Below are 12,500 nucleotides of genomic sequence, written 5' to 3' on the forward strand. Positions count from 1 at the left end.
TCATACTACTGACTCACCTCACTGACTGACTGACTCACGCTGACTCACCCGCGCTACTGTGTCCTGACTCGAAATCTATGAGGCCCCAGGAGAGCAATGTGGCGGTGAAGGCCATTGGGAAGCCGAACTTGACGTGGTCGCCCGCTGTGAGGGAAGGAAAGGGCCGTTAGTGGTAAAGGAAGGAAGGAAAACGTAGCGCTCTCTGAAGTTTTTATGGGGGACTGCACAAATTTTTATCTTGCCGGGAAAAGGGGAAGGAGAACAAAAAGAGGGAGAAGAAGGATGTGTGTTTTCACTAATTAGGAAGACCAGGTGTGGGAAGCGACAGGTATAGAGTCCGAAGGGAGCCTCAGCATCAACTTTTCCTAGTGAGTACCCCCCAATTTCTAAGGTTCTGTTTATATTTCTTTTTTAGAAGTGGGGACGAAGGAAAATGCGGCGCTCTCTAGATTTTATAGGGCGGACTGCACTAATTTTCTTTTACTCACCCTCTTTGTTATTCTTCCTTTCCTTCTTTTCATTTTCCTTCTCACCCATCCGTGCTTAACTGTCCTCCTTCCCCCCCTTTATCATCCTTCCTCTTCCTCTCCCATCATTCTACTTTCCTCTTTTACTTCCCTTATTCAAAATCTTTTCTTCATCTCTCTATTCTACTTCTACTCTTTTCCTCACCATTCTTCATCTTCCTATCCCATTACTATTCTTCCAGTCCCTTCTCTTCTTCTATGTTTTCCTCCTCCTCCTTCTTCTTCTCCTCCTTATCAGCCCCCCCCCCCCCCCATCCCTGCATACCTGGCTGTCCACGTACCATCTGACCTGTGTTATCACTAATTAGAAAGACCAGGTGTGGGAAACGACAGGTGTAGAGCCCGTTGTGATAAGTGCGTGTGTGTGTGTGTGTGTGTGTGTGTGTGTGTGTGTGTGTGTGTGTGTGTGTGTGTGTGTGTGTGTGTGTGTAAAAACAGGATATACAGTAGAATTTATGTCATGTTTTTCTCACTTTTTCCTCCCTCTTTCTCTCCCTCCTCCTCCTCCTCCTCCTCCTCCTCCTCCTCCTCCCCCCTCACCATCATAGTAGCCGCCGGTGAGATCATGCCCCACATCACTGCCGTCGTTGAGAGCAGAGTTCTGACGCCAGGTCACACGCTGGTCACTGGGCAGCACGCCGGACCGCTGGGCCTCGTAGAACACATAGGACATGCACAGGGCCTGAAGGAGGGAGTGAAGGATACATAGGATGCTGTAGAATGTGTGCAAGAGGATATAAAAGAAGGTATGATGTGTAAGAAGTCGTAAGAAAGGAAGGGGGGTAATTTTTGATGGTGGGAGGATGTGTGTGTGTGTGTGTGTGTGTGTGTGTGTGTGTGTGTGTGTGTGTGTGTGTCTTACCTGGGCATAGCCGGATCCAGAGCAAGGGTTGGCAATGTTCTGGACCTCTGGGGCCGCGGCGAACCCTGGGGAAGGGCAGCACAGGTGGATCAGTGGAGAGGTGGATAAGTTGATAGATAGATAGGTAGTGAGTCGGGAAAGAAGGAAAGAAAGCGGGCGCTCTCTATACTTTGTAGCGGTGACTAAACGAATCTTTTAATTTTATTTTTAAGGGGAAGTTAGTGAACGAAAAAAAGAAATGTGTTGATCTAAAGTTACGAAAGGTGAATAAGTTAATAGATAGACAGATGGACGTGTTAATAAATGCAAAGGTGGATAAGCTGATGCATGGACAGATCAATGAGTTACTGAATGGATGGGAGGGGTGGGGGGGAGACATTCAGTTAGCAAGTTTAGAAGAGCAGTCAGCGGAAAAATATCGATAGAAGATAGAAAAAGAGGCATCAATGCGGCGAAATTTAAGAGACAGAAACTGCTAGTAAGATGAGGGGAGTTGATGAGACGAAGAAACTTTTACACTATCCTGTCTAGCAGATGCATACTACATACGAGGGCGGCCAAGGCCCCTGTATATGGATAGCATCCGTGAGGGGGGGAAGAACTGACGGAGACGATACAGAACGCCCGACCTCGAGGAAACTGTTGCAGGTTTATATTTATTTTACAGCAAAGGAGAAAGTTCAAGGGCAAAAAAAAAAAAAAAAAACAATAATGGAAAAAAAAGCCCGCTACTCACTGCTCCTAAAATGGAATGGGATGAAGGAATGAAGATGATGGTTAACTCTTGCAGAAGGGATTTGGACAGCTTGATACTCCCCTCGTGAAAGCGTTCAAGTCATTGGCAGGAGGAAATACCGACAAAGGAAGGCTGTTGTAGAGTTTACCAGCGGATGGGATGAAGGAATGAAGATACTAGTTAACTTTTGCAGAGGGAATTTGGACAACCTCAATTAATACATTACCTGATTGATAGAGAGCGAACAGCAGCAGGAGTACTTTCATCTTGGCGGTGCTAGGACTACTGACCTCCAAGGATTCGACCGCGCCCTTATATGTGCCCAGAGGCCCCCTCCCCCCCTCCCTCCCTCCCTGATGACGTCACTGCTTTCACACGCGCTGGTTAACATATGCACGAAAAAAAAAAACGGAAAGGAATGAAAAATAATGTAAAAGTGATTTCATTTATCGGTTTATCTTTTTTTATATTTTTTTTACGTCTTCGCCTGTAGCGCGGTAGGCTTTCTTCAGGGGCCTGGTGGTCGGCCAAACCCCGTCATGGCGCAGGCAATTTTTATAGTGGCGCCAGCTATACTTGGCTCATGCCGCACCCCGGAACTCATTCTTGATTCACTTGGACGGCTTCTTCTAGAGTCCGGGTTGATGGGTGGTCTTCAGAAGGCCACTCGGCGGTGACTGAAAAATCATTCCTTCATTCAGCCGTGTATTTCTCCACTCAGTACCTCATCAACAACAACAAAAACATTCATTCTTTTCTATTTCATTCTTTCAGTCACATAAAACTCACGTGACTCACCAACAACAGCTGCAACATCCACTCTGCACCTTGCCCTTCACTCCTGCATTCGGGGGTCACATCTTGAGGCATTCACACCAACAAGATACGTGACATTATTTGTTCTTTCCGCTTATCAAAAGAAACTGTTTACCTCGCGCTCCGGTAGCATGTGGATTCGCTCGCGACCTGGGAAATATGGCACCAGGTAACAGACAAACAAACACGAGTTATCACGTGAGCTTAGGTAACGAAAAAGGTGTCTCACGGTGACATTGTATTGCTAAAGTTCAGAATTAGCAACTACATTCATTCGTACTCACAATTCACAACTACAATATGAGTTCTTCGTCCTTAAATTTGTAAGTCATTTCGAGAGTCCATGCCACAGGTAGACAGAATGCTCAGGTAAATATATAAGTTATCCAAAGGCCGAAAAAAGAGGTTAATCGAGTTTCCATGAGTGTTTTTTTACGTTCATTGTACAGAAGAAGGGTTAAACTACATCTTCAGCAGTGGTTGCCAACGCCCATGGTACAGAAGAAGGGTCAAACTACATCTTCACCAGTGGTTGCCAACGCCCATGGTACAGAAGAAGGGTCAAACTACATCTTCAGCAGTGGTTGCCAACGCCCATGGTACAGAAGAAGGGGCAAACTACATCTTCACCAGTGGTTGCCAACGCCCATGGTACAGAAGAAGGGTCAAACTACATCTTCAGCAGTGGTTGCCAACGCCCTTGCACTCCGCGACCTTTTCACCAGACCTTGAAAACCACGCGACACGATAGCAGATTTTGTTCACATTTTTCAATAACTTATCAACAGTGGGTGAGATCATTATCTTATCACATGTTATTGGTTTGGTATTACTTTTTAACTGGCGGTGGCGGTGTGGTATTATATTATTAACTGGTAGTGTGTTATTATTTGTCTGGTGTTAGTGTACTCCATCCTGCCCCGGTAAAGGTTATAATTCCACCTCTCCACCTGGTTCTCTGTCTGGTGTTAGTGTACTCCATCCTGCCCCGGTAAAGGTTATAATTCCACCTCTCCACCTGGTCCTCTGTCTGGTGTTAGTGTACTCCATCCTGCCCCGGTAAAGGTTATAATTCCACCTCTCCACCTGGTCCTCTGTCTGGTGTTAGTGTACTCCATCCTGTCCCGGTAATGGTTCTAACTCCACCTCTCCACCTGGTCCTCTGTCTAGTGTTAGTGTACTCCATCCTGCTCCGGTAAAGGTTATAATTCCACCTCTCCACCTGGTTCTCTGTCTAGTGTTAGTGTACTCCATCCTGCTCCGGTAAAGGTTATAATTCCACCTCTCCACCTGATTCTCTGTCTGGTGTTAGTATACTCCATCCTGCCCCGGTAAAGGTTATAATTCCACCTCTCCACCTGGTTCTCTGTCTGGTGTTAGTGTACTCCATCCTGCTCCGGTAAAGGTTATAACTCCACCTCTCCACCTGGTTCTCTGTCTGGTGTTTGTGTACTCCATCCTGCCCCGGCAAGGGCTATAATTCCACCTCTCCACTTGGTTCTCTGTTTGGTGTTAGAATACTCCATCCTGGCCCGGTAAAGGTTCTAATTCCACCTCTCTCTGCCTTGACCTCAACAAACCCAGGTCAAACCTCCCAAAACCCTCTCGAAACACCCTCGAAAAAGATATATCAGCGGACCCAACACTATTTCTCGTGGGACCTTTTTAATATATACTCTCACCTGTCGCTGATTGGTCCATGCTTTCCCAGGTGTAACCCCTTCGTACCTATCACCTGGGCATCGTTCACCTCTCTGAGCAACGCATGTAGAGGTGAGATGCCTGAAGGATAGCCTAGATAGCACAGGTAGTTTTGGTTGTCGGTTTTAATTACTTTTTTTTTATTTTTTCAATTTTGGTGGTGATTTTGGTTATGGTTTTGGTGGTTATGGTGGTTGTGTTTTTTTTTATGGTTATTGTTATTATTTAGCTGTAGAAGTAGTAGTAGTAGTAGTAGTAGTGATGATAGTGGTAGTAGTAGTAATAGTAGTAGTAGTAGTAGTAGTAGCAGTAGTAGTGGTAGTAGTTTTAGTAGTAGAATCATCAATATTTTAAGTATCATTGTGTCCTATTATTATTATTATTATTATTATTATTATTATTATTATTATTATTAATATTATCATTGCTTATACTTCAACACAAGTAATAGATAAATCGTATTAGACGAATAATCAATAAAAATAACCAAAACTAGTCAAGAAGAAGAAAAGAAGAAGAAAGAGAATGACAATAATAATAATAATAATAATAATAATAATAATAATAATAATAATAATAATAATAATAATAATAATAATAATAATAATAATAATAATCATAATCTCGCATTGGAAAATTTGACGGTGTGATTGTACAGCTGTACCCAAGGCTGATTAAAGTCCATATCCTCCTCCTCCTCCTCCTCCTCCTCCTCCTCTCTCTCCTCTCCTCCTCCTCCTCCTCCTCTCTCTCTCGCTCTCTCTCTCTCTCTCTCTCTCTCTCTCTCTCTCTCTCTCTCTCCTTAATTCTTCTAATTCTCTTTCTTTTTCCCTTCCTTCCTTTCTCTTTTCTTTATTATTGTTAACCTATCTTTATTTTTATCTTTTTTTTTCTTTTTCTCCTTTCTTTTGCTTTCTCTTACTTTTCTCCTTCTCTTTCTCTTCCCTTTCATCTCTCTCTCTCTCTCTCTCCGTCTTAGCGAGTTACCCTTAAATATCAGACGCTTTCTTAGATTATGGTAGTAGTAGTAGTAGTAGTAGTAGTAGTAGTAGTGGTAGTAGTAGTAGTAGTAGTAGTAATGCTTAGCTTGACCACTCGGTAACCTTTTCCCCAAAAGTAATTGAAACACACATTTTTATTTATTTTTATTTATTTTGCATTTATTTACGTCTTCAATCGAAACATTTAAGATTATTTGGTGTTTTAATCGGATATTCATATTCGAGGTTCCTTATCGTTTATCCGGAGCCGATCTCGTTCATCCGGATAACTGAGAAATCACCCTAAATCTCCCATTCCCTTATCCGGATAACTGAAAAATTAGCTTAAATCCCTTCTTCCTTTATCCGGATCGTCTCTCTCTAGTCCGGATAGCTGAATAAAACCATCAATTAGTCCTTTATTTATCCGGATTACTGAGAAAATTACCCTTAATCCCTTATTCCTTTATCCGGATCGTCTTTCTCTAGTCTGGATAACTGAATAAAACCATCAATCATCCCTTCATTTATCCGGATTACTGAGAAAATTCCCCTTAGTCCCCTTTTCATATATCCGGATCGTCTCTTTAAACCGGATAAACAAACAATAAGTCACTCAGTTATCCGAACCAATTCTCTTTAATCCGGATAAACGAAAAAAGGACCCTCAATTATCCGGAACGATCTTTCATTAACCGTACTATCTCTCAAGTCCGGATAAGCGAGAAAGACGGGCCCTCAGTTATCCGGACAGGCTGCCCCGCTTATCCGGACTAGACCAGGGCGGCGAGAGCTCCGGTGAAGGCCGCGTTATAATCACAAGCGACCTCGTTCTTCACATAGTCATTTCTGTCATCATTGTAGCTACCGTCCTGTTGAGAGAGAGAGAGAGAGAGAGAGAGAGAGAGAGAGAGAGAGAGAGAGAGAGAGAGAGAGAGGGTAAAGAAACAGGTTGAAAAGACAACGGAATGAAAGGAATTAAAGGAAAGAATGAAGTTTGAAAAGTCAGAAAGAAAAGAGAGAGAAAGAAAAGAGTGAACCAGAGAGAGAGAGAGAGAGAGAGAGAGAGAGAGAGAGAGAGAGAGAGAGAGAGAGAGAGGTAAAGAAACAGGTTGAAAAGAAAACGGAATGAAAGGAATTAAAGGAAAGAATGAAGTTTGAAAAGTCAGAAAGAAAAGAGAGAGAAAGAAAAGAGTGAACCAGAGAGAGAGAGAGAGAGAGAGAGAGAGAGAGAGAGAGAGAGAGAGAGAGAGAAAAGATAGATAGATAGACAGACAGACAGAAAAAAAAATGGGAGAAAAGAAGAAAGACAAAATTAATATATATCAGTTAAAGAAAAAAAATAGGTACAAACAAACAAACTAATTATATAACATACACTTCTGCAAACTCCTATTTAAAATGACATACAGGTGTTAAGTATCAGAATTAGCCCAGGTATATTAACGTATATGATTTGAACAGGTAATACAGAAGCTACAAATGTATTAATAAACCTCAAACACACGATCATATACTAAAAAAAAAGTGAGGTAGGAAAATAATAAGGGTTTCCATCATTTAAATCCTGTATTGAACGTGTCTTAATAGGTCAGAGAAATTGTATAGTGATTTCTTCATAAGGGAAGGCTGTCTTATATCGCTATGCCTTAATGACTTACTAAATCTAACGAGCATATACTAAAAAAAGTGAGATGGAAAATTAATAAGGTTTTCCATCATTTAAAACCTGTATTGAACCTGTTTTAATAGGTCAGAGAAATTGTATAGTGATTTCTTTATAAGGGAAGGCTGTCTTATATCGCTATGCCTTATTAACTTACTAAATCTAACGAAAAACTAATAAAATACAAGGCCAGAGATTATTAAAGAAGTCTTCTGTCTATATCCTGTTCAGAACGTGTCTTTATAAATAATAGTAAACGTATAGTAACTTCTTATAAAGGGAGGTTGTCTTATATCGCTATGCTTTATTAAATTACTAAATCTAACGAAAACCTAATAAAATACAAGCGCAGAGATTATTAAAGAAGTCTTCCGTTTAAATCCTGTTCAGAATGTGTTTGTAAAGATTCAGAGAAAACGCGTACTAAACTCATTTTTTAAGGGGTAGCTATCTTAATGTCTGTACCTTCATAAATAACTAAAAATCAAATAAACTAACCATATCACTAACTCCCCAACTCTTTAACGTAGTGTATATAGAAGATAAACCATTCACAAACATCATAGAAAACATCAAGAACCTCATATGTAAGGGGTGACTGTACTAACCTAAAACATTCACAAACACCATAGAAAACATCAAGAACTTCATTTGTAAGGGGTGACTGTACTAACCTAAAACATTCACAAACACCATAGAAAACATCAGGAACCTCATTTGTAAGGGGTGACTGTACTAACCTGGCCGGGTCCACCAACGAGGGCGCCATAGAGGGTTTGAGGGTTGGGACCAGATTGGCTAAGGGCCCAATTTCCGTCACAGTACTCGGGCATGTCAGGGCAGGAGCTGGGGGGGAAAAAGAGAGAGAGAGAGAGAGAGAGAGAGAGAGAGAGAGAGAGAGAGAGAGAGAGAGAGAGAGAGAGAGAGAGAGAGAGAGAGAGAGAGAGAGAGAGAGAGAGAGAGAGATGATAAGATAAGAAAGAAAATAAACATGTTGAAAAGAAAGATAATAAAGAGGGAAGATGATTAGAAGAAAAGGAAGAAGTTTAAAAATGAGAAAGAAAAGGGAAAGGAAAGAGTGAACCAGAGAGAGAGAGAGAGAGAGAGAGAGAGAGAGAGAGAGAGAGAGAGAGAGAGAGAGAGAGAGAGAGAGAGAGAGAGAGAGAGAGAGAGAGAGAGGTTGAAAAGAAAGGCGATAAAGAGAGAAAACGATTAGAAGAAAAGGAAGAAGTTTAAAAATGAGAAAGAAAAGAGTGAACCAGAGAGAGAGAGAGAAAGAGAGAGGTTAGTCACTTTCCTTTTCCATTTTCTCAGTTTAGTTTTATTTTCTCTTTTTTTTACACTTTCATCCCCTTCTTTATCTCCCTTCTTCTTCCTCCTACATTCTCCCTTCCACACCTCTCTTTCTCCTTCAATTCCTCCTGACCTGACCTGACCCGCCGAGGGGAATCACGCCCCTGAAAATTGACTCAATATGCGACCAAGAAGTGAAAGAGTATTTGGATAAACTCGACACGAACAAGTCAACAGGACCTGACGGTTTGTCCCCGCGGTTATTAAAAGAGCTTAAACAACAAATACTTCAGCCACTCACTAACATATTCAACCAGTCTGTTCAATTGAAAAAGGTCCCGGAAGACTGGAAGATGGCGAACGTAACACCAATTATCAAAAAGGGAGACAAAAGCGTTGCATTAAACTACAGGCCCATAAGTTTGACATCAGTGGCAGGAAAAATACTCGAAAAGATTATTAGAGACAAACTTGTTAAGTTTCTAGAAGACAATAATGTAATCTCCGACACCCAGCATGGCTTCAGAAACAAGCGCTCCTGCCTAACGAATTTATTAGACTTCTTCCAAGGTATATATAAGAACTGGGATGCCCACATCCCAGTGATGTTATATACCTGGACTTTCAGAAAGCCTTCGACAAAGTACCGCACGAGAGACTCCTTAAGAAACTGCACTCGGGCATTGGAGCCAATCTGATCGCGTGGATAAGAGATTGGCTCACCGACAGAAAACAACGAGTACTACTCAACGGACAGCCTTCCGATTGGCTTCCAGTCACTAGTGGAGTGCCTCAAGGGTCAGTGCTGGGACCCATTCTCTTCATCATATATATCAACGACCTCGAAGCAGGACTGAAATCCACAATATCGAAATTTGCTGATGACACTAAGGTGGGGGGAAAGGCCCTCACAAAGACCGACTGCGAAATCATTCAGAAAGACCTCAATCACATTATCGAATGGTCGGAAAAATGGCAAATGTCTTTTAATGTTGACAAATGCAAAGTCATGCACATTGGGTCCAGAAATAGTAACCACACATACATCATGAATGGGAGACCTCTACAAGCGATGCAGGAGGAAAAGGATCTTGAGTCACTATCAGCAGTGACCTGAAACACGCGAATCACTGTAAAAAGCATACAACAAAGCCAACACTATGCTCGGGTTCATAGCGAGGAACTTCGAGTGTAAAACGCCAGACGTGATGCTATCCTTGTATAATTCCATGGTAAGACCGCACCTCGAGTATGCAGTACAGTTCTGGTCTCCTAATTACAGAAAGGACATTGATTTACTGGAAAGGATTCAGCGACGCGCCACGAAAATGATACCAACCTTAAGGGCTCAACCGTACGAGGAACGACTCAAGCGACTCAATCTCTTTACATTAGAGAAAAGACGCCTACGAGGAGATATGATTCAAGTCTTCAAGTATCTGAAAAATTCAATAACGTCGATTACTCCAATTTCTTTGAATTGCAAACCAACCTAAGAACTAGAAATAACGGTTTACCCATTCAGTCTAAGCGATGTAACACAGACATCGGAAGGAGTTTCTTTTCAAACCGAATCATCCGTCACTGGAACAATCTTCCTTCAGAAGTAGTAAATGCGAATACTATCAACTCCTTCAAATATAGAATCGACCGTCACTTCGCTGCGTCGGGAGTAAACTGAATATTGAGTTGCTTTCATCTGCTCCTCAATATCGAGGTGCTTTCATCTACTCCTCAATGTCGAGGTGCTTTCATCTGCTCCCCAGGCCCCAGGCTGTCGAGCAGATTAAATCACCAAAGCGGGCAACCTCGTAATGAGCCAATAGGCTTTCTGTTGCCTGCGTTTCCATGTTTCCCTATCTTCTTTCTCCTCTCCATTCCTCTCCTTTGCTGCACTTTCCTACTTAATTTTTCCTCCATTTCTTCTCCATTTTCTCTTTTCATCTACGTTTTTTCCCAATCTCTTCTTTCTAATCTTCTCTTCTTTTTCTTCCTTTTCATTCTTTTTCTTTCCTTTCACTCTCCCTTTCTTACCCTTCACCTCCCTTCCCTTACCTCCCCCCCTCCACACAGCTTCACCTGGCCTTACCTGGAGCGGTGGTGTGGCCTCTCCGGTCCACTGCCGTATCCCACGACGAAGGAGCGGCCGGTGTTTGTGCCCAGGAGGTAATCGATCTGTCCCTTGCCGAAATTGTAGTTGGTGCTGGCGTCTACCCCGATCTTGTTGGCCTGTCAGCGCGGGGAGGGACGAGGGTATGAGGGAGTGAGATGTGGTGAGGTTAGGTTAGGTTAGGTTAGGTTAGGTTAGGATGAACTTAGGTTAGTTAAAGTTAGGTTAGGTTAGGTTAGGTTAGGATGAACTTAGGTTAGTTAGTATAAGATTTTTCTCTCTTCCTGTTGGTTAGGCAGACGAGGGCGTAAGGAAATGAAATGTAGTGTAGTGAGGTTAGGTTAGGTTAGGTTAGGATTAAGTTAGGTTAGTTAAAGTTTAGGTTAGTTAGGATAAGATTTTCCTCCTTCCCCCTTCCTTCCCTTCTCTCCATCCTTTCTCTCCCCTTCTCTCCATTCCCTCCCCTTCTTCCCTCTCCCCTCTTCACCCCTTCCTTCCTTTCCCTCCACCTTTTCCTTCCCCCTTTTCCATCCTTTCTCTCCCCCATTTCCTTCCACCTCTTCCCCAACTCCCTTTCCCTCTCCTCTCACCTGGTGTAGAGAGGTTATATTATGTTAGGTTAGGTTAGGTTAGAATGAAGTTGGATTAGTTAAAGTTCAGGTTAGTTAGGATAAGATTTTCCTCCTTCCCCCTTTCCTTCCCTTCTCTCCCACTCTTCCCATTCCTTCTCCTTCTTCCCTCTCCCCCATTCACCCCTTCCTTCACCTTTTTCTTCCCCCTTCTCCATCCTTTCTCTCCCCCAACTCCCTTTCCCTCTCACCTCACCTTCCCCTAACACAACCCTGACATTCCCTCCCCTTTAACCCTTTCCTCCCTGCCGTTCACAATCCCCTCTCCTCCCCTCCCCCCCACACTCACGAAGAGGCCTAGGAAGGCGGCGTTAGCGGCGTGCCTGGATGATCCCCACTCACTGATGAAGACCATGCCGCCGGGGGTAGTTGGCTTACTGCGGAAGGAGTTCATTGTGCTACTGAAAGCGTTCTTGTATGTGCTGCCGCCGTCCAGGAGCGAGAGCAGAGCCTGAGGGGAAGGGGAAGAGGGGGGTTAGATGCTGCATGAAAGGGATTAGGATGAGACAGAAGGTGTTTGAGTATATGTGAGTGGATTTAGTGGTGTTAGATTGTCTGTAGATGGAATTGAGAGGGAAAAAGGGGTGTTACGATGCTGTAAACAAGATAAAAAGGAAAAGAGAGGATAGAGAGGAATTCTGAAGGAATAGAAAGCACAGGAAGGGAGTTAGATCGTATAGGAGTTTGCTTTGTGGTGTTAGATTCTCTTTTAAAAGGATTGAGATGAGAGATAAAGGGTTCAGGGTGCTAGGAATAGGATTAAGAGGGAAAAAGAATGTGTGTTTTTTTTTTTTTTTTTTTTACAGCAAAGGAGACAGTTCAAGGGCACACAAAAAGCAAACATTAATAAAAAAAAAGCCCGCTACTCCCTGCTCCTAAAAAGAATCCAAAGAGGTGGCCGAAAGATAGGTCAGTTGTGTGTGTGTGTGTGTGTGTGTGTGTGTGTGTGTGTGTGTGTGTGTGTGTGTGTGTGTGTAGGAGGGAGAAAAAAATCATGGAAGCCGTGTACGTGTTTGAGCGTTACGTGCGTATGTGTATGTGTGTGTGTGTGTGTGTGTGTGTGTGTGTGTGTGTGTGTGTGCGTATTTTATGTAGGTCACGTGTGCATTTATTTTTTTTTCTCTTCTTTTATGTGCCTGACTGAAAGAGCTTTGTGTGTGTGTGTGTGTGTGTGTGTGTG

The 12,500-nt window shown here is 42.8% G+C and overlaps 1 protein-coding gene across 1 annotated transcript in view; it reads right to left on the reverse strand.

Annotated features, from left to right (window-relative positions):
* LOC126985603 (uncharacterized) overlaps nt 1-12,500 on the reverse strand; it is a 31,732-nt gene that overhangs the window by 9,938 nt on the left and 9,294 nt on the right. Inside the window, exons 9-18 of the mRNA XM_050840757.1 lie at nt 11,610-11,771; nt 10,671-10,810; nt 8,029-8,134; nt 6,397-6,494; nt 5,071-5,075; nt 3,057-3,091; nt 2,352-2,478; nt 1,390-1,454; nt 1,068-1,209; nt 49-144 (exon numbers count right to left, since the gene is read on the reverse strand). Coding sequence (XP_050696714.1) covers nt 49-144; nt 1,068-1,209; nt 1,390-1,454; nt 2,352-2,478; nt 3,057-3,091; nt 5,071-5,075; nt 6,397-6,494; nt 8,029-8,134; nt 10,671-10,810; nt 11,610-11,771 — 976 coding nt within the window. The remainder of the gene's footprint in view (nt 1-48; nt 145-1,067; nt 1,210-1,389; nt 1,455-2,351; nt 2,479-3,056; nt 3,092-5,070; nt 5,076-6,396; nt 6,495-8,028; nt 8,135-10,670; nt 10,811-11,609; nt 11,772-12,500) is intronic.

Source organism: Eriocheir sinensis, chromosome 60 (assembly GCF_024679095.1).
Source record: "Eriocheir sinensis breed Jianghai 21 chromosome 60, ASM2467909v1, whole genome shotgun sequence".
Lineage (NCBI taxonomy): Eukaryota > Metazoa > Arthropoda > Malacostraca > Decapoda > Varunidae > Eriocheir > Eriocheir sinensis.